This window comes from Hyperolius riggenbachi, chromosome 11 (assembly GCF_040937935.1).
Source record: "Hyperolius riggenbachi isolate aHypRig1 chromosome 11, aHypRig1.pri, whole genome shotgun sequence".
Classification (NCBI taxonomy): Eukaryota; Metazoa; Chordata; class Amphibia; order Anura; family Hyperoliidae; genus Hyperolius; species Hyperolius riggenbachi.
In genome coordinates this window covers 156,928,816-156,951,026 of record NC_090656.1, presented here as the reverse complement: position 1 = coordinate 156,951,026, position 22,211 = coordinate 156,928,816, and the positions used below count along the sequence as shown (strand labels likewise).

The 22,211-nt window shown below is 48.6% G+C and overlaps 1 protein-coding gene across 11 annotated transcripts in view; it reads right to left on the bottom strand.

The window, feature by feature from the left end:
* CCDC88B (coiled-coil domain containing 88B) overlaps positions 1 to 22,211 on the bottom strand; it is a 948,743-nt gene that overhangs the window by 530,773 nt on the left and 395,759 nt on the right. For 10 of the 11 annotated variants that reach the window (XR_011024965.1, XM_068261744.1, XM_068261745.1 and 7 more), the window contains one exon: positions 11,033 to 11,114. Coding sequence is in view for 10 of the 11 variants with exons in the window: in XM_068261744.1 (XP_068117845.1) it covers positions 11,033 to 11,114 (82 nt within the window). In the remaining variant the exon portion in view is untranslated. Of the gene's footprint in view, positions 1 to 11,032; positions 11,115 to 11,493; positions 11,513 to 22,211 lie in introns of those variants that run through there. The other variant, XM_068261749.1, reaches the window with a different exon arrangement.

The following is a 22,211-nucleotide window of genomic DNA, read 5'->3' as shown; positions in this document are numbered from 1 at the left end:
GGCAGCTGCTGCTGCGGACCGGAGTGCTGGTGGTGGCACTGGTGTCGCTGGTGCTGGGGGTCTGGCTGGAAACGGTGGCTTGCTGCTCTGCCATCATTTCCACCACAGCCTGTACCTGACTCTCCGCAATGGGCCGGGGATGACACTTCAAAGAAAAGATGGGCGCAACACGCTGCTGCTGCACCTCTGCTCCCTCCTCCACAACTCTGCGGTCAGTGGCTGGTGGCGGACCAGTCACAGACCTGCGGGCAGTGGCTGCGGCAATGGCGCTGCCTCTACCTCTGCCAGTCATCGTACAATTAGACAAATACAATAAGAAAAACAAAAAAATATATATATACAGGTCCTTCTCAAAAAATTAGCATATTGTGATAAAGTTCATTATTTTCTGTAATGTACTGATAAACATTAGATTTTAATATATTTTAGAATCATTACACACAGCTGAAGTAGTTCAAGACTTTTATTGTTTTAATATTGATGATTTTGGCATACAGATCATGAAAACCCAAAATTCCTATCTCAAAAAATTAGCATATCATGAAAAGGTTCTCTAAACGAGCTATTAACCGAATCATCTGAATCAACTAATTCACTCTAAACACCTGCAAAAGATTCCTGAGGCTTTTAAAAACTCCCTGGTTCATTACTTAAAACCGCAATCATGGGTAAGACTGCCGACCTGACTGCTGTCCAGAAGGCCGTCATTCACACCCTCAAGCAAGAGGGTAAGACACAGTAAGAAATTTCTGAACAGATAGGCTGTTCCCAGAGTGCTGTATCAAGGCACCTCAGTGGGAAGTCTGTGGAAGGGAAAATGTGTGGCAGAAAACGCTGAACAACGAGAAGAGGTGACCAGACCCTGAGGAAGATTGTGGAGAAGGACCAATTCCAGACCTTCCAGACTGCGGAAGCAGTGGACTGAATCTGGAGTACAAACATCCAGAGCCACCGTGTACAGGCGTGTGCAGGAAATGGGCTACAGGTGCCGCATTTCCCAGGTCAAGCCACTTTTGAACCAGAAACAGCTGGGCAGAGAAGCAGCACTGGACTGTTGCTCAGTGGTCTAAAGTACTTTTTTCGGATGAAAGCAACTTTTTGCATGTCATTCGGAAATCAAGGTGCCAGAGTCTGGAGGAAGACTGGGGAGAGGGAAATGCCAAAATACCTGAAGTCCAGTGTCAAGTACCCACAGTCAGTGATGGTCTGGGGTGCCATGTCAGCTGCTGGTGTTGGTCCACTGTGTTTTATCAAGGGCAGGGTCAATGCAGCTAGCTATCAGGAGATTTTAAAGCACTTCTTGCTTCTGTAAGACAGTGTTCCGAGGGGTACCCCAGGATACAGCGAAGTCACGGAACAAGGAAGGTGATACAGACACCAGCTTAGTGCAACCAACACTTTCTTTACTGGAAAGTATTAACAGGAACAGTTACAAACACAACAAGATTTGCAATACACAGGGTACCCTATACCCCAGAGTCCCCACTTCTGTCCAACAGGACACCTCTACCTGATGGCAGTTTACAGTAGAGCCTCAAGTCATACTGAACTGCAGAATCACTCTTAGCCATTAGCAGACACAGCAAAGCGGACAAGTCATGCTGGACTGCAGGATCAACCCTATCCGTTGGCAGTGTACAGTAGAGCCTAAAGTCTTGCTGCACTGCAGTATCAATCCAGTGTGACCTTCTAAAAACAGTTCCTAACTATCTACCTAAAGCAGGCCTAAGTCTCAGTTTCTTCAGGTACCGTACCACAAAAAAACAGTTTAATGAAAACACAAGAACCCGGGTTCACTGACCTGTTCCTACTTGGTATCAGCAGATGCCTCTCTTTAGGACAGCCTCAGGCCTGCAACCACACTTGCAGCCTTGATGGGTAGCTGGCGTAGAATCCTAAGCCCAGGGCACCTAACTGGGAACAATCTCCACTCCAGCAAGCAGGATTCAAGGGGAAAACAGCGATCAGCCTCTCTGCAGCTTGGATGGATCCAGATTGTCCTTTTCACAGACAGCTCTCCACAAAAACAACCATGTCTGTCTCTGTCTTCTCTTCCTGGTCTCTCTAGAGCTGCCAGGCCCCACCTCTCATGCTTGTTCATCCCTCAGCAGCATTAGGTTATCACTTTCTGATACAGGCGGCATCTAGTGGCCAAAATGCAAACTGTCACTTCAGAACTTAATTCAGGCAAGATTCTTGACAAGATGGGTTTGCTGCCCACAATGCGATTTTCAGGTGTCTGCTGCCCACATTGCGATTTTCTGGTGACTGCTGCCCACATGGCGATTTTCTGGTGACTGCTGCCCACATTGCGATTTTCTGGTAAACTCTGCCCACATTACGATTTTCTGGCCCACATTATGATTTTCTGGTGAACACTGCCCACGTTACGATTGTCTGGTGAACGCTGCCCACATTACGATTTTCTGGCCCACATTACGATTTTCTGTTGAACACTGCCCACGTTACGATTGTCTGGTGAATGCTGTCCATGTTACAATTTTCTGGTGAACGCTGCCCACATTACGATTTTCTGGTGAACTCTGCCCACATTACGATTTTCTATCCCATATTACGATATTCTGGTGATCGCTGCCCACATTACGATTGTCTGGTGAATGCTGTCCACGTTACAATTTTCTGGTGACTGCTGCTCACGTTACGATTTTCTGGTGACTGGTGCCCACATTACGATTTTCTGGTGAACTCTTCCCACATTACGATTTTCTGGTGAACTCTGCCCACATTATGATTTTCTAAAGGCCCACATTACGATTTTCTGGTGAACTCTGCCCACATTACGATTTTCTGGCCCACATTACGATTGTCTGGTAAAATGCTGCCCACTTTACAATTAATTTACAGTGAAACGCTGCCCCATTACGATTTTTTGGCACCTATGGGGGGGCCCCATCCAAATATTCGCAGGGGGGCCCAGTGATTTCTAGTTACGCCCCTGTCAGGAGTTTCAGTGTCTTCTAACTCCTCATCGATTCTCTGAGCTGACTGTCCTACAGGGACCTGGGAGAGTGCATCGGCGTTGCCATTCTCCCTACCGGACTGGAACTTGATGCGATAGTTGTACTTGGAAAGGCGGGCCATCCATCTCTGCTCGAGTGCACCGAGCTTGGCATTCTCCAGATGTGCCAACGGGTTATTATCCGTCATCACAGTTACTTCTGCACCTGTCAGGTACTCGGCAAACCTTTCGGTCATGGCCCACACCAGTGCCAGTAGTTCCAGTTTAAAGGAGCTGTAGTTATCAGGGTTGCGCTCTGAGTCTCTCAGGGACCGGCTCCCATAGGCGATGACTCTTTCCCGTCCATCCTGGACTTGGGATAAGACAGCCCCCAGACCATGAAGGCTTCCATCAGTGTATAGCAGGAATGGGGTGTCGAACCGTGCATAAGCCAAGATCGGGGCACTGGTCAGTGACTCCTTCACCGCTTCAAAAGCCTCTTGTTGCCGAGGTCCCCAGTCAATGGGACGCTTCTTTGGGCCCCCAGACATGCCCCTTAGTAACTCGTTTAATGGGCCCACCAGATGGGCAAACTTGGGTATAAACCTCCGGTAGTAGCCAGCCAGTCCCACGAACTCCCGCACCTCTCGCAGTGTACTGGGTTGGGGCCACTTCTGGACAGCCTCCACCTTGTTGGGGGCCGGCTTCACTCCCTCCGAGGTGACTACATGTCCTAAGTACTCTATCTGCTGTTGGAACAGTTGGCATTTCTTGGGCTTGATCTTGAGCCCATGCTCTCGTAGTCGTCCTAGGACTTGTCGTAGCTTCTGGAGGTGATCTTCAAAGGAGGCCCCAAACACTACTATGTCATCCAGGTATATCAATACTGAATCAAAATTGAGATCTCCCAGACCGTGCTCCATCAATCGTTGGAATGTTCCCGGAGCATTGGAGAGGCCGAATGGCATCCGATTAAACTCATAGAGCCCCATAGGTAGAATGAAGGCTGTCTTGGCTTTATCTTTCTTGGCCACCGGCACCTGCCAATACCCACTAGCCAGGTCAAGAGTCGAGAAGAATTTTGCTTGACTTAGGGCTGACAATGACTCCTCAATCCGCGGAAGGGGGTAGGCATCCCGGACGGTCTGAGCATTCAGCTTCCGGTAATCCACACAGAACCGGAGACTCCCATCTTTCTTCCGCACTAAACCTACTGGAGCAGCCCAAGGGCTCTGACTCTCCTGTATCACCCGGTTTTCCAACATGCTGGCCACCATATTTTTCACCTCCTGGTACATCTTAGGTGGGATTTGCCGGTAACGTTCCCTGATTGGTGCAGCATCGCCAGTCGGGATTTCGTGTTCAATAGCAACAGCACACCCAAAGTCTTCATCATGTCTCGAGAAGGCTTCTTGAAACTCCCAAAGGGTTTCTTCCAGCAGCTTTTGTTCCCCCAGAGTCAGCGTCCGGCAATCCACTCCCATCCGGGCCATAATCATTTGACCGTTCCATTCTGCTGTTGGGGTTTCCTTTTGATGAGTCTCCACAGCGTAGGTCCAGGCTGATCTCCTATCAGGCTGTAGTGTGAAACCCCTCCGTCGAACAATACCACCATCAAACACATAGACTGCGGCCAGCAAGGTGTTTCCGGGGACGGTCAACTCGCAGTCCACCACATTACGGCAGCGTACGGGTACACATCCATCCTTCACAATGGCCAGGGCCCGGGCTACCAGCGGATGAGTCGATGGTTCCCGCTGATAAGCGGGCTCGATCAGGACCTCCAGCCCATTCAACCTTCGTCCAGCCCCCACCGGCAGCATTAGCACTCGTTCTTGTCGAGGTGGGATCTTCACCGGGGAACTCCGTGGCACCCTGACCTTTCCAATGGGCTGACCAGATAGGTTACTCTTTTGCAGGCTACAGCTTCTCACCATCTGTTGTAAAAGCTTCTGAGTAGGCTGGTGCGTGGTGGCCCGTTGCCAGTACTTTGGCCCTTCCTTGGCATAGAGCTGGTGGTCTAAGTCTCTCAATACATTCATACCCAGGGTCACATCCATTCCTTTCCGTGCCGAATGGTCAACCAGCACGACCCCCTTCTTGCCGATGTCTTGTCCAAACAGTCTGACCTGCATCCAGACTATTCCTCGGACATCCATCTCCCTGTTATTGGCAGCTGTCAGCCGGATAACGCTCCCATCTTCGGGTTCAATCATATGCTGGAAGTGCCTTTCAAAGAACTCTAAAGGCATAAGGGTGCACTCTGACCCTGTATCAACTAGGCAGCAGACCTTCAGCCCTTCCAACTCAGCTTCAATAACGGGGCTGCTGGCATACAAGTCATGGTCTTCACGCATAGGGCTTAACTTCTGGTGTACCGCTGCAGGATGCCCAGCTACTGCAGCGGTTGGGAGTTTAACGGCGGCTCAGGTGCTGCCTGTCCGAGGCACTCTCTGGCGATATGGCCGTATTCACGACAAGCCCAACAGAGCGACCCTCTTCTGACGGGCCCCCTCCCCTGAGTCACCCTGGGTGGAGTAGAACGAAGTGTGGAGATTGTTGCCAGAGGCTGGGGCGGCTTTGCCTTCATCTGAGACACTTCCAGCCGAAGCTCTTTCATTTCTGCCCGCAGAGCCTGGACTACATCCTTTAGAGTCTCCGATTCTTCAGGACCCGGTTGATCCCTTGTAGCGTGCGTGCTATTCACTACCCTCGCAGCCGCCGGTAGGGGTTCTTCTTCTCTCTCTACCGCAGCTAGGTAGATGCTATAGAATGTCATATCGGCAGTTGTTCGGGTCATCTCATGTAACTTATCTTGTAAGAACTTATCGGAGAGGCCCACTATGAACTGATCTCGTAGTAGCCGATCCACTTCCCGGAAGGCTCCCATGGCATCGGGGTCTCGCCGTCGTATCTCATTCAGCGTCTCTTGTAGAGCATTGGAGTATTGCATCAGTGTCTCACCCTCTCGCTGGGGCCGGTTAAAGAAGTGACTTTGTAACTGTACCACTTTGGAACGCCCCCCTTGGGCCCTCTCTAGCAAGGAGAATATCTTCTCCAGGGCATCTCTCTCGGAGTCGGGCCTTACCATTACTGTCCGTCTGACGTCACCCTCTAGGGCTCCCAGCGCAACCTCTGCCTGCAGCTCGGGAGTCAAGTTACACATTTTAACTGCGCTTTGCACCCTTTCCATCCAGTCCTGCAATGTCATGTTTTTACCATCATATTTTGGCAGATGACGCAGCAGTGCCCCTACAGGGATATATCCTACTTGGGTGGGCATGTTGTTGGGGACAAGCTGGCCTTGTACCTGTGCACCCGAAGCTGGGCCCTGAGCCGGTGCCCCTAGCGCCGGGGGATAGTCTCCCGCCACGTTCCCGTCCATATCGGTCGCTGTATCCTGCCGAACTACGCCAAGTTGTAAGACCGTGTACCGAGGGGTACCCCAGGATACAGCGAAGTCACGGAACAAGGAAGGTGATACAGACACCAGCTTAGTGCAACCAACACTTTCTTTACTGGAAAGTATTAACAGGAACAGTTACAAACACAACAAGATTTGCAATACACAGGGTACCCTATACCCCAGAGTCCCCACTTCTGTCCAACAGGACACCTCTACCTGATGGCAGTTTACAGTAGAGCCTCAAGTCATACTGAACTGCAGAATCACTCTTAGCCATTAGCAGACACAGCAGAGCGGACAAGTCATGCTGGACTGCAGGATCAACCCTATCCATTGGCAGTGTACAGTAGAGCCTAAAATCTTGCTGCACTGCAGTATCAATCCAGTGTGACCTTCTAAAAACAGTTCCTAACTATCTACCTAAAGCAGGCCTAAGTCTCAGTTTCTTCAGGTACCGTACCACAAAAAAACAATTTAATGAAAACACAAGAACCCGGGTTCACTGACCTGTTCCTACTTGGTATCAGCAGATGCCTCTCTTTAGGACAGCCTCAGGCCTGCAACCACACTTGCAGCCTTGATGGGTAGCTGGCGTAGAATCCTAAGCCCAGGGCACCTAACTGGGAACAATCTCCACTCCAGCAAGCAGGATTCAAGGGGAAAACAGCGATCAGCCTCTCTGCAGCTTGGATGGATCCAGATTGTCCTTTTCACAGACAGCTCTCCACAAAAACAACCATGTCTGTCTCTGTCTTCTCTTCCTGGTCTCTCTAGAGCTGCCAGGCCCCACCTCTCATGCTTGTTCATCCCTCAGCAGCATTAGGTTATCACTTTCTGATACAGGCGGCATCTAGTGGCCAAAATGCAAACTGTCACTTCAGAACTTAATTCAGGCAAGATTCTTGACAATCTCACACTTCCATCTGCTGAAAAGCTTTATGGAGATGAAGATTTCATTTTTCAGCACAACCTGGCACCTGCTCACAGTGCCAAACCACTGGTAAATGGTTTACTGACCATGGTATTACTGTGCTCAATTGGCCTGCCAACTCTACAGACCTGAACCCCATAGAGAATCTGTGGGATACTGTGAAGAGAAAGTTGAGAGACGCAAGACCCAACACTCTGGATGAGCTTAAGGCCGCTATCGAAGCATCCTGGGCCTCCATAACACCTGACCAGTGCCACAGGCTGATTGCCTCCATGCAGTGCAGTTTCTAGGCTAAAATGCACCCAGGGCGAGGGTGTAAAAATTGCGCCCCCCCCCCCCCCCCCCCCCCGCAGCAAGGTATGGGTGCCTGAAGTATAGGTTAGCCAGGTCTAGTTGCACTCAGTATAGATTCCCCCAGAATGGGTACCCCAGTATAGGTAGCCAGCTATAGGTCCCCCCAGTACAGGTAGCCAGGCATAGGTGAGCCAGTATAGTTGCCTCCGGTATAGGTTAGCCAGGTAGGTGCCTCCAGTATAGGTGGCCAGTATAGTTGCCCCCAGTATAGGCTAGATAGGCAGGCGTCCCCGGTATAAATTAGATAGGTAGTAGGTGCCCCCAGTACAGGTTAGCTAGGTGGGTGCCTCTAATATAGGTAGCCAGAATAGTTGCCCCCAGCATAGGTTAGATAGGTAGATGCCCCCAGTATAGGTTAGTTAGGTAGGTGCCTCCAATATAGGTAGCCAGTATAGTTGTTACCTGTATAGGCTAGCTAGGTAGGTAGGTGCCCCCAATACAGGTTGGATAAGTTAATGCTCCCACTATAGGTTAGATTAGGTAGCTGCCCCCTCAGTATAGGTTAGATTAGGTAGCTGCCCCCAAGGTTAGATAGGTAGCTGCCCCCCAGTATAGGTTAGATAGGTAGGTGCCCCCCAGGATAGGTTAGATAGGTAGCTGCCCCCCAGTATAGGTTAGATAGGTAGGTGCCCCCCAGGATAGGTTAGATAGGTAGCTGCCCCAATATAGGTTAGGTAGGTGCCCCCCAGTATAGGTTAGATAGGTAGCTGCCCCCCAGTATAGGTTAGATAGGCAGGTGCCCCCCAGGATAGGTTAGATAGGTAGCTGCCCCCCAGTATAGGTTAGATAGGTAGCTGCCCTAATATAGGTTAGGTAGGTGTCCCCCAGTATAGGTTAGATAGGTAGCTGCCACCCAGTATAGGTTAGATAGGTAGGTGCCCCCCAGGATAGGTTAGATAGGTAGGTGCCCCCCAGGATAGGTTAAATAGGTAGCTGCCCCAATATAGGTTAGGTAGGTGCCCCCAGTATAGGTTAGATAGGTAGCTGCCCCCCATTATAGGTTAGATAGGTAGGTGCCCCCCAGGATAGGTTAGATAGGTCGGTGCCCCCCAGGATAGGTTAGATAGGTAGCTGCCCCAATATAGGTTAGGTAGGTGCCCCCCAGTATAGGTTAGATAGGTAGCTGCCCCCCAGTATAGGTTAGATAGGTAGGTGCCCCCCAGGATAGGTTAGATAGGTAGGTGCCCCCCAGGATAGGTTAGATAGGTAGCTGCCTCAGTATAGGTTAGGTAGGTGCCCCCCAGTATAGGTTAGATAGGTAGCTGCTTGCCCAGTATAGGTTAGATAGGTAGGTGCCCCCCAGTATAGGTTAGATTAGGTAGGTGCCCCCCAGGATAGGTTAGATAGGTAGCTGCCCCAGAATAGGTTAGGTAGGTGCCCCCCATGATGGGGGGGGGAGCCGCAGCCACGGGGAGGGCAGCCCTCCCTCTCCCTCCCTCTCCCCGGGCCGCCCTCCATGCGATCCCTCCTCGGACTGTAGAGTAATGCGCAGGGAAGCGCTATAGAAAACTACTCACCTCCCTGGTTCCAAGCGCTGCTCTCTCGCCGCCAGTCTCATCTCTCCATACACGCTGATACACACACACGCTGCTTCCGGCTAAACAGGAAGCAGCGTGTATCAGCGTGTATGGAGAGATGAGATTGTCGGCGAGAGAGCAGTGCTTGGAACCAGGAAGGTGAGTAGTTTTCTATAGCGCTTCCCTGCGCATTACTCTGCAGTCCGAGGGGGGATCGCATGGAGGGCGGCCCGGAGAGAGGGAAGGAAAGGTCGGGCTGCCCTCCCCACGGCTGCAGCTCCCCCCTCCATCACAGCACCCCCTCCCAGCAGCGCTCAGTGCGGCGGCACGGGCCGCACGGCAGTAGAAACGGCCCTGCCTCCATGCCACGCCGCATTGAAGGAGTCATTTCTGCAAAAGGATTCCTGACCAAGTATTGAGTGCATAACTGAACATAATTTGAAGGTTGACTTTTTTTTGTTTTAAAAACACTTTTCTTTTATTGGTCGGATGAAATATGCTAATTTTTTGAGATAGGAATTTGGGGTTTTCATGAGCTGTATGCCAAAATCATCAATATTAAAACAATAAAAGGCTTGAACTACTTCAGTTGTGTGTAAAAATCTAAAATATTTGAAAGTCTAATGTTTATCAGTACATTACAGAAAATAATGAACTTTATCACAACATGCTAATTTTTTTAGAAGGACCTGTATGTAGAAAGGGTGGGAAAGGGTGTAAACTTTAATAAAGAGTCTGGGTTGGTGGGTGAGTGACCAAAAAAAAAGATGTTTTTTTGTTTTTTTTTAAATATTAGTAGACAGTACTAGTAGTGTAGTCTACAGTAGTCGATAACTAACTTGTGTGACCGACAGTGACAATCAAAGTCTGTCACACACGGACGCAATCAATAGGGTCAGGCAGAGATGACAGGCAGTCACAGAAACTAGTACACAACTAACTATAATCCCTAACCTACCTAAGCTAGTAGAAGGCTAAGGTTACCTAGGCTAGCAGGCCTAGCCTGCACACAGACCTAACACTAGCCTAGCAAAGTATACAGTATATACACTACACTAGCTGACTGAACTATAACAATCAAATCACTAGTTATCTACAAAACAATATAATATATGTGTAGAGAACGTGTATAGGAGGTAAAATGCTTGGTTTTAACAATGAAAAGCACTTGCTCAGACCAACAGCAGCACTGGAGATGCTCTCAGTACCGCTCAGTCACACAGCAAGGACGGGCTCCCTAAGATGGTCGTCACCTTATAAAGAGGAGGGAAGGGCCAGGCTCCCCTCCTCTGATTGGTTGCTAGGGCCTCGGCTGGGGGCCTTCTGATTGGCACAAAGACGTCATCCCCTGGATACCGAAGCCGAATTCGTGATCACGGGTTAATACCCAAATTCGAGGGGCACTATTCGGGTATATTCGACTTCGAATTCGGGAGCAGGATCACTATTCGAATTCAGCAAGCATGAAAATCTACCAGTGATCATGGGGTGAATTCAAATTCGCAAATTTGGAGAGCAACCCTGCTAGGCAAAGTAATCCAGGGATTTTATCTGACTAAGTTGGGAAGGATTTGCTTTAACTTTTAAAGGTGAATTTTCCCAAGCCTTGTAAGGCGTCCTCACCTTCCTCTGGATCAACTGGAATAAGTAAAAATGCAGGACAGAAATGTACCCAATTGTCTCTTATTTTTTTTTTTTTTCCTACTGTTTGACCTTGATGAACAGATGTCTTTTTTCAACCAAACTAACTATGTAACTATGTAACACAGCCTAGTTTTATGCAGTAATGTTACTGTACACATGGTTATCTCATTATGTCAAGTCAGTTCAGGTAACCTTTAAGTAATACACCTTGTAGACTGTACCTGCTGATGCACTTTTCTCAAATCCATCTCCAGTATCTGCACCTGCTGTTGACTGTCCAGCAATTCCTCAGACTTCTCCTCCCTTTTGGAATGTAAAAATTCATATTAGTTATTAAACCTTAGTTTGCATTAGTGACACACACACACACACACACACACACACACACACACACACACACACACACACAAACGCACGCGCGCTTACATACTTTACATTTTCTATAATTCAATAATGGATAGCCTTCTTTCCTTACTGCATTAGATTCAAATCAAAACAGGGATATGGTTTATTTAATGCTCCCTGTATAGTCAGAAAGGGGAAAGGCACTATTTTTCGGAATATAAGACACACTTTTTCACTCCCAAAATGGGGAGAAAAAGTCACTGTGTCTTATATTACAAATACAGGGAGTCCCCAACTTATGAACAACCCCCAATACAAACTGCTCAGCATGTCTCACCTGAACCATCAGCTCCCAACCAGAGACCTCTCCCCATTGTTCCCCTGGTGCAGGTCGCATGCAATGACACACAGCAGAAGCTGGTACTAGGGAAACAGTAAGAGAGGTCTGTTATTGCCGTGGGAGCTGATGGATCAGCTGAGATGCACTGCCTCTGCTTTAAACCATGCATGGGGGAGCAGAGGGGAACACAAAGGAGGTTGTGTGGGCCATGAAGGGGGCAAACAGGGCACAAAGGCTGGCAGTTGAAGACAAATGGGGCACACTGTGGGATGGTGGAAGACAAACGGGGCATAAAGAGGGATGGTGGAAGACAAAGGGGGAGCAAGGGAGGGGGAACGATAAAATGGAGGGCAAACAAGGACAAAAAGGGGTTAAAAAAAAAAGAAAAAAGAGGACACGGGGACAAAAAGGAATACACACGGGTCAAACAGGAGGACACGGGGACAAACGAGGTCTAGGGGACAAAAAGGAGGTTACAGGGGGACACGAACAGTGACATGGGGACAAACAAGGACAAAAAGGAGACTAAAAGGATGACACGGGGACAAAAATGGGCACAGAGGAGGAGAATCAAGGACACAGAAGGAAACAAATGGGGCGGTGGAGGACACAAGTAACAATAATAACAACAACAATAACATTTGTAAAGCGCTTTTCTCCCATAGGACTCAAAGCGTATAGTTGTGTCTCAGATTAATACAGGGTTGCAGGCTGGGTTGTGTTACAGAGGAGATAGTCAGATGTTCATGAATGCCAGACTGAAGAGGTAGGTTTTCAGTTTAGACTTAAATGCTTCCAGGGATGGAGCTGTCCTGATTGGGTGTGGCAGGGAGTTCTAAAGTGTAGGGGCAGCATGACAAAAGGCTCTGTCTCCAAAGGTTTTGAGGTGGACTCTGGGGGTGACCAAGGTGTTACGTCCTTTTGATCTAAGATTGTGGGGGGTGTGATGCAATTGCAACAAGTCCTTCAGGTATCCAGGGCCCAGATTGTGCAAGGATTTGAATGTTAGTAAGCCTATCTTAAACAGAATTCTCCATTTTATCGGTATCCAGTGGAGTGAGCACAGGGTTGGTGTTATGTGGCAATGGCGGGGTTGGCTCGTTAACAGCCTTGCAGCGGCATTCTGTACTAATTGCAGGCGGCGTAAGTCTTTCTTATGCAGGCCTGTGTAGAGGATGTTGCAGTAGTCTAACCTTGATGTGACGAAGGCATGAACTAGGGTTGGAAGATCCTCTAAAGCAGGGGTCCCCAAACGTTTTGGGTCGAGGGCCAGGTCAACATACTTCAGACTGCTGGGGGGCCGGAGTACACATAAAATGATGTAGAAGTCTTTGCGGGCCAGACAGTGAAGCATACCCAGGTGACATCCTGAAGTGGACAGCGGTGTCACCTGATGTGGAATTTGATTGGAAACGAGTGAATTACTGCTTTCGGGCTTCCATGTGGATGGGTGGTGCCAGCACTGCTATTCTATATGCAGACCACCAATATTTAAAGTTGTAGCTGACCGCATCTATAAGTAATACATTTTGTGTGTGGGGGCCGGTAAAAAGGCTTCAGGGGGCCGCATTCGGCCCGCGGGCCTTAGTTTGAGGACCACTGCTCTAAAGGAATTAGGTGTTTAATCCTTGCAATATTCCATAGATGAAAGAAGGAATGTTTCACAACAGCTGAGATTTGATTCCTGAAGCTTAATTTCCCATCAATCAGTACTCCCAGGCTGCGCACACAGTCTGAGTTGTTCAGGTCGAAGCTCCCTATCCTTAGCGGTGTTGGTTGAGACTGGGGCTGCTTTGCTGTTGAGCCCTGGCCCTCGATAACAAGAACCTCAGTTTTGTCAGCATTAAGTTTTAGCCAATTATTATTCATCCACTCCTGAAGCTCAGCTAAGTATGCGTTTATTTGTGGAGTAGGGTCTGTGACGCCAGGTTTGAATGACAAATATAGCTGGGTGTCATCAGCATAGCAATGATATGTCAGGCCATGTTTTTGTATGATTTCTCCAAGTGGCAGCATGTATATGGTGAAAAGTAAAGGGGATACTATTGCGCCCTGAGGTACACCGTATTTTAGTGGTACAGGGTTGGAGAGGAAGGGCCCTAAGGCTACCCTTTGTGTTCTGCCAGCCAGGAAGGAGTTGAACCACTGGAGAACAATGCCATCTATGCCACAGTACTCTTGTAGCCTGTTGAGTAAGATTTCATGATCGACTGTGTCAAAAGCCGCTGAGAGGTCGAGCAAAATCAGGATGGAACATTGACCCTTGTCTCTTGCAATGAGCAGATCATTGCAAATCTGGGTGAGGGCTGTTTCACAGCTGAGATATTATCTGAAGCCAGATTGAAGAGGGTCAAGGATGTTGTTTCTGGAGAGCCTGGCTTCAAGTTGGAGGTAGACAGCCTTCTCAATAACTTTTCCCAGAAAGGGGAGGTTTGAGACAGGTCTGTAGCGGTTTAGAACATCTGGGTCTAAGTATGGTTTCTTGATTAGTGGCCTGACGATTGCTTCTTTCAGAGTAGAGGGAAACCACCCTTCTTGTAAGGAACCATTGACTATTTTGTGGAATGCTGGTGTAAATAGTTCAGGGCATTTCAACATGAACTTAGTGGGGCCAGGGTCCAGATCGCAGGTAGTCTGGCGAAGGTTTGAGAGGATATCCAAGATGTCTTTTTCAGTGATTAGAGAGGGGACAGAGGGGGGCACAAAAGGTACAAGGGGAGCACAAGAAGTACAAGGGGCACTCAATTATGGGGAACATCTACATAACCCCTGGACCATGGATCCACCAGGTTTAGTATATTTGTTACCCTGGTTTTTGTCCTCCAATATTAGGTGCATCCTATAGTATGGCTTGATTCACTAAAGCGCTCTAACACAGTTAGCACTAGGGTGCTAAATAATTTGCACGGGCAAAGCTGTTACTGATATGTACACTTATCAGGCTATTTTGCACGCGGGCAGTGTGACGTTTCGCACGCACCGGTGCGACGTTTCGCACGAGCAAACTTTTGCGTGCATATTAGCGCGTGCAAAGACACTTTGCACGTGCTAAGGGGCTTTTCACTGGCGTGCTAACACTTAGCACTCTTTAGTAAATCAAGCCCATAGTGTCTTATATTACAAAAAGCAAGAAGTTTTAAATCAGGATTATACCATTTATTGGCTAACTAAAAAGAATAAGCAAGCTTTCGGCCTTGCAGCCTTCGTCGGGCTTGCATCCTGTTTGTTTGCAGGCTGATGGTACAGACAGCTATATACATCCAACATCAAAAGGGAAAACATAGATTTTTTTTCAAGCATAAATACATGTCATTAAGATGCCTTAAGTGAAACAGAACATCTAAATTGGGTGAGAGGTTGTTAGCTGACATAAGGATCCTTGTTTACACCATGCTCCCAGACCTGGGAGTTGGACTGACACAAAGGTATCGTAAATTCTGAGTTCACCCGTTTAGCTATACAGGCTGAGAAAGAGTTTAAATATCATTAGCTTCATACCAATATAAAAAGTGTTTGTCCTTATTCAAGCCCTTGTCCACTGCTTTGAACCAATTTATGCATTTTGTTTCTGCTATTAATCGATCATTTGACGTATTGAAGCCACCCTTCAGGGCAGTGACACGAAGATCATACATGCTGTGTCCGTTGGAACGAAAGTATGTAGCAACTGGGAGTTCAGATTTGGTATTGTTAATAGTTTGCCTGTGTCCATTCATACGCTTGCGCAGAGTTTGTCCAGATTCTCCCACATACATAACATTGGGGCATTTAGCACACATGATCAGTTATACCAGATTGGTGGAACCACAGGAAAATGTGCCTTGTACTCTGTACTCCTGTTGTGAACCTGGTATCATTAACCTGTCAGTGGAGTAAATGTGTCTGCAGGTCCCACACCTTTTTTGTTGGTAGGGTGATGTTTCATTTTGTTGAGACCTATTCAAAGAACTCCTGACAATCATCTGTTTCAGATTGTGTGGTTGCCGATATGACAAGAGGGGAGGTTTAGGGAATATCTTTCTCAGTCTGTGATCCTTGTGTAAAATGGGATGAAGTTCCTTAGCAATCCTTCTTAAAGTGAACCTCCGGACTAAAAATCTACTCAGCAGCACTGGAAAGGCTTGGTGTTTCTTCAACAGTATCACAGCATCAGAACTTTGTTTCTCTTATACAACCCTCATTTTTAGCTGCACAGAAGAAAACTGCCCGGGCTTTTTTCCCCTGATGCTGTGCAAAGCATGATGGGATTTCTGATTTTGTTGTTCTTGTTCTGCTGTTTTGGTGCAATTTTTTTTTTTTAACATTTTGAATTTGACATTTGAAGCCTAGCGTGTGCAGCTGGGAGGAGTAATCAGGACACAGGACAGTTGGAACTGTGTCTCCTGCTCCTTGTCACCTCCTTTCAACCAAAAAGATGGCTGCCCCCATGACAAAGATGGCAGCCCCCATGAATCACAAACATTTGCCTGTTCTTTTAAAACAGGGTGGGTAAGTGATTATATTACCTATCTATTCTAATTAACATAACTAATGTAACTTGATGACAGTATGTTTGCTTAGGCTGAAGTTCCCCTTTAAGATTTCCAGGTGTGGGTTGTAGGTGACAACCAAAGGGACATGGTCCTCTTTCTGGTTTTGCTATTTCAGGAGTTCAGTCCTGGGGATGATGCTGGCTTTCCTGATTTGGGCCTCAGCCATAGGAGGACTAAAGATGGCCTGAATGGTTCGCTGGCGAACGGCTCCAGGCGAACTTCCAGTGGTTCGCGTTCGCCATGGAACGCAAACTTTTCCGGAAGTTCGGTTCACCCCCATAGTGCACCATTAGGGTCATTGACAATGCCTTCCACCCTACAATCAAATTGAAACTTATCTACTCTCACACAGAGATTAACTTTCTGGACACCACCATATACATCAGGGGTAACAACATACAAACCTCTGTGTATCGAAAACCTACAGACCGTCCCACATACCTAAGATATAACAGTTTTCATCCTAAGCACATTAAGAACTCTATAATTTACAGCCAAGCTATAAGGTAGAGCCAGATTTGTTCTGACAGGATGGACAGAGACAAGCACATGGATCGCCTTAAGAACACTTTCATTAAACAAGGTTACAGTCCTCCTATGGCTGAGGCCCAAATCAGGAAAGCCAGCAACATCCCCAGGACTGAACTCCTGAAATATAACCAAAACCAGAAAGAGGACCATGTCCCTTTGGTTGTCACCTACAACCCACACCCAGGGCCGTATCTATTAAGAGGCACTCGTGGGCACCGGCCCCTAGCGGCACTTTGAAGGGGGCGGCGGCTACTTGACTGCACTGCGTTTTTTTTTTTTGTTTTTTTTTAAATTAATTTCCTTCATTGCGGAGTCGGGGACAAGTCTCAAGAGTGGTTGAGGGGGGGTTGGGAGGTTAGGGGTTGTTAGCGTCCCTAATCCAGCGGCGAATCTCGCTACTTTCCTCCGCTGCCTCGGAGTTACCATGGTAACTGGACGCTAAGTGGGGAGAGCCGCTTAGCGTCTGGTTGCCATGGTGACTGTTCGGGCAGCGTGAAGTGAGCAGCGCGAGATTTACCGCTGGGCTGGCTAGGGGACATGGCTGCAATCCTGTCTCTCCCTCCCAGGCTCCTAGAACTCAGCCGCATAACTTAAAAAGAGCCCGTGGCTTGAAGAGGTTTTGGGCTTTTGGCCGCCCCCCTTTTCCTCCTCCCCCTCCAGCTCCCTGATGCTGACAGAGACGTCAGGCGTACTCACGCTGGCCTGACGTCTCTGCATCTTCACACGCACCGGCGGGAAATACAAGAGCTGGAGAGGGACAGGAGTGAATGATAAGCAGCCAGCCAGCCATGACAAGTGAGGGAGAGCCCGGACAACAGAGGAGCTGCAGTCCGAGTCTGCCATTGACAGCCTCCAGCCTGCCTCACACAGACACCCAGAGGGACATAGCTGCCATAAGCCAGCCCAGCAGAGTGCACAGAGACAGAGCCTGCCAGACACACGACAGAGGGAGAGTAGGTAATGTACAATCATCTGTCGTGTTCCTCTTGCCAATACTCCTTCTCTATTTCTTTAACACTGTGACACTTTCTGTACCTGTCTGCTTACCCTATCTATCTGTCTCTCTCTCTGTCTGTCTGTCTCTCTCTCTGTCTGTCTCTCTGTCTGTCTCTCTCTCTGTCTGTCTCTCTGTCTCTCTCTCTCTCTGTGTCTCTCTCTGTCTCTCCCTCTCTCTCTGTCTCTGTCCCTCTCTGTCTCTCTCTCTCTCCCTCTCTCTCCCTCTCTCTGTCTCTCCCTCTCTCTCTGTCTCTGTCCCTCTCTGTCTCTCTCTCTCTCCCTCTCTCTGTCTCTCTCTCCCTCTCTCTGTCTCTCTCTCCCTCTCTCTGTCTCTCTCTCTCCCTCTGTCTCTCTCTCTCTCCCTCTCTCTCTCTCCCTCCTTCTCTCTCCCTCTCTCTGTCCCAAATCCAAATCCAAATCCAAAAAAGCTTTATTGGCAGGACCAAATACATTTAGCATTGCCAAAGCAAAATAGAACATTAATGTGTGTGGGGGGGGGGGGGGATTGTGGGAATAAGGGAAGGACATGGGTATACAGTCCATAGGAGGATGTACGGGATGGTATGGGGGGATGGGGTATATAGTCCATAGGGGAGGGGGGTATAGGCATACAGTCCATAGGGGAGGGGAGTATGGGGTTATACAGTCCATGTGTTATCATGTTCCTCTCAGTTGGTGGCAGGCCGTGACATATCGGGCAGCTATTTGCACAGTTTCTTCCTCTTCCCCCAGTATGATGTAGAGTTTCCTCTCCTCATCTGTGGAGGTGAAATCTGCAATGTGGGCGGAGAGTCTTTGGAAATGGGCGGTCCTCAACGGTGTATATTTGCTGCAGTGTAGCAGGAAGTGGGCCTCATCCTCCAGGACCCCCTGGTCACATTGCCTGCACAGTCTCTCCTCCCGGGGCTTCCATGTCTGTCTGTGTCGTCCTGTCTCTATCTCCAGGTTGTGGGCACTCAGACGGTACAGGCTCAAGGCCTGTCTATCTTTGTGGTGGTGTAGCCTCTCCAGATATGGGGCCATTGTGTACTCCCTCTGTAGTGATTGGTAGATAGTGAGTTTCTGGGAGTTCTTTATGTCACTTCTCCATTCCTCTATGTATCGGTCCTTGCAGCTTTCTATCATTCCTTTTATTTGGGCTTTTGTCAGCCTGTGTTGGTGGTCTTGGCTGGGCTGGCTCTTGACGTTTTGTTTCAGAGAGCGTGGTATGGCCTCCCCACCCTGGCTCAGTGAGGCTTTATGGTGGTAAGTGCTGGGGTTGCTGCTCTGTATATGCGCCCAATATGAGAGCGCCCTCTGCTGGATAGTCAGCCATAGTGGGAATCTGCCTAGCTCTGCCCGGCAAGCTGAGTTCGAAGTGCTGCGATGGACTTGGAGAAGATACTTGCAGAACTCTAGATGGAAGATTTCTGTTGGGCTGGAGTCCCATTTTGATTGGTCAGGGTAGGTGACCGGGCCCCATACCTCACTGCTATAGAGCAGGATTGGGGTGATGATGCTGTTGAATATCTTTACCCAGACTCTCACCGGTGGTTTTAGGTGGTAAAGTTGCCTTCTGATGGCATAAAACGTTCTGCAGGCTTTTTCCTTCAGGGCCTCTACTGCTGGTTTAAAGCTCCCAGTTTGGTTAATTTCCAGCCCCAGGTAGGTGTAACTGTTTGTGGTCTCCAGTGGGCAGCCATTTAATATAAATGAGGAGGTGGGCATTTTTAGATTTTTTCTCTGGAACACCATCACTTTTGTCTTCTTTGGGTTGATGGGCAGTGCCCATGTGGTGCAGAAACTCTCCAGTACTGCCAGGCTGTCCTGTAGGCCCCTTTCTGTTGGGGAGAGCAGCAGGAGATCATCTGCATACAGCAGGAACTTCACCTCGTGGTCATGCAAGAGGAGGCCTGGTGCTGGGGAGGATTCCAGGGCTACAGCCAGTTGGTTAATAAATATGTTAAAGAGCGTTGGGCTCAAACTGCAGCCCTGCCTGACTCCTCGACCCTGCTTGAAGAACGCGCTTCTCTTCCCGTCCACTTTCACACTGCATTGGTTCCCAGTATATGAACTCTTGATGACATCATAGATTCTACCTCCTATTCCGCTCTCTAGGAGTTTTAGGAAAAGGCCTGGGTGCCACACCGAGTCAAACGCCTTCTTAAAATCCACAAAGCAAGCGTGTATTTTGCCACGTGAGCTGTGGACATGAGTCTTGATAAGGCTGTGCAGTGTGTAGATGTGGTCGGTTGTGCGGTGGTTTGGCATGAACCCAGCTTGGCTTTTGCTGAGTACGTCCTGCTGTGTGAGGAAGGAGAGGATCCTTTTATTGATGATGCTGTTAAACAGTTTCCCCAGTGTACTGCTGACACAGATTCCTCTGTAGTTTGCTGGATCATATCTGTCCCCATTCTTGTAGATGGGTGTTATGAGGCCTTCACTCCAGGCCTGAGGAAAGGAGCCCGCACTCAGGATAAGGTTGAAAAGTCTTGCGAGTGCCTCATGTATGTCCGGGGGGCTGTATTTGATCATCTCTGGCAGGATGCCATCGGTACCGCTAGCCTTCTTACATTTTATCAGCTTTATTCTTTCTCTTATTTCCTCCATCGTGATTGGTGTATCCAGGGGGTTTTGAAAGTCCTTGATTGTCTCCTCCATGTCCTTCAGCTTTGCGGCTATTTGTTTCTGTTCCGGGGTTTGGGCATTTTCTGGGATGTCTTTGTAGAGGTCCCTGAAGTAGTGGAGCCAGATGTGGCCATTTTGGATGTGGAGAGGGCTTTTCTTGGGCTTTGTCCCAATGTGGTTCCAGGTCTCCCAGAATGAGTTGTCTTGGAGGGAGTCCTCCAGCTGTTGGAGTTTGTGGGAGATGTGGCTCTGTTTTTTCCGCCTGAGGGTGTCTTTGTATTGTCTCTGTAGGTGGTCATGGGTTTCCCTTAGGTCTCGGTTGTTGGGGTCTCTGTGCTTTTGGTTAGAGGCTGCCCTTAGAGAATTACGTAGAGCCTTGCACTCACTGTCAAACCATTTTTGGGACTGTTTATTTGTGGATCTCTTAAAGTTGGTCTGCTTGAGGCCGGCGAGTACTGCCATGTTATATAAGATGTTGCTGAAGTCCTTCACTGCATGGTTGACACCTTGTTTGTTCAGTTCATATAGGTTGGTATGAAAGTTTGTCAGCAGTTCTTGGATTTTGGCAGTGTTGGTCATGTTGGTGAATTTGATGGCAGACTCTTTGGGCCATTTGAAGGATGGTGGCAGCTTGTAGAGACCGTTCTGGTGAGGTTGCTGTGTGGTTGGTTTATCGGTGGATTTCAGGTACAGCAGGATTTGGTTGTGGTCTGACAGGTGTGTTTCAGGGGTGACTATGAGGGCATTGATGTTTATGGGGTCTGTGTCTGTGACAGCATAATCTACCACACTGCTGCCTACATGTGAGTTCATAGTAAATCTCCCAAGAGAGTCACCCCTGGTTCGCCCATTCATTATGTATAGGCCGAGGCTCCGGCACAGGTTCAACAGGGATTTCCCACTTTTGTTTACTGTCTTGTCATAGCTGTTTCTTGCTGTCTGCATTGGTTCCTGGTAGTAGCTCTCTCCTCCAAGTATGTATGTGTTTCCCTCAGAGGTCAGATAGTCCTTCTCTGTGCCTGTTCTAGCGTTGAGGTCTCCATAGATGAGCACTCTGCCCTGAGACTGGAAGTGGCTGGCTTCTCTTTGTAGGACCTCATAGATGTCAGGTTTGTAGTAAGGGGACTCTGTTGGGGGGATGTATGCTGCACACAGGTACATGTCAGACTGAGAGGTGAGGATGGAGCTGTTTATTTTGATCCAGATGTGGCTGTCTCCTCGTTTGATTGCTTTGATGTGCTCTCTCTCTCTCCCTCTCTCTGTCTCTCTCTCTCTCTCTCTCTCTCTCTCTCTCTCTCTCCCTCTCTCTGTCTCTCTCTCTCTCTGTCTCTCTCTCTGTCTCTCTCTCTCTGTCCCTCTCTCTCTGTCCCTCTCTCTCTGTCTCCCTCTCCCTCTCTCTGTCTCTCTCTCTCTCTCTCTCTCTCTCTCTCTCTGTCTCTCTCTCTGTCTCTCTCTCTCTCTCCCTCTCTCTGTCTCTCTCTCTCTCTCTCTCTGTCTCTCTGTCTCTCTCTCCCTCTCTCTATCTGCCTCTCTCTGTCTCTGTCTCTCTCTCTCCCTCTCTCTCTCTGTCTCTCTCTCTCTCTCTCTGTCTCTCTCTCTGTCTCTCTCTCTGTCTCTCTCTCTGTCTCTCTCTCTGTCCCTCTCTCTCTGTCCCTCTCTCTCTGTCTCCCTCTCCCTCTCTCTGTCTCTCTCTCTCTCTCTCTCTCTCTCTGTCTCTCTCTCTGTCTCTCTCTCTCTCCCTCTCTCTTCTCTGTCTCTCTCTCTCTCTCTCTCTCTGTCTCTCTGTCTCTCTCTCCCTCTCTCTATCTGCCTCTCTCTGTCTCTGTCTCTCTCTCTCCCTCTCTCTCTCTGTCTCTCTCTCTGTCTCTCTCTCTCTCTCTCTCTCCCCACCCTCTCTAACCCTCCTTCCGACTCTCACAGAAATGCTGTCCACTGTACGATTATTTTCTGCTAAAATGTTGCCCACATTGCGAGTATTCTCTGCTGAAATGTTGCCCTCATTGCGTTTTATTCTCTGCTGAAATGTTGCCCTCATTGTGATTTATTCTC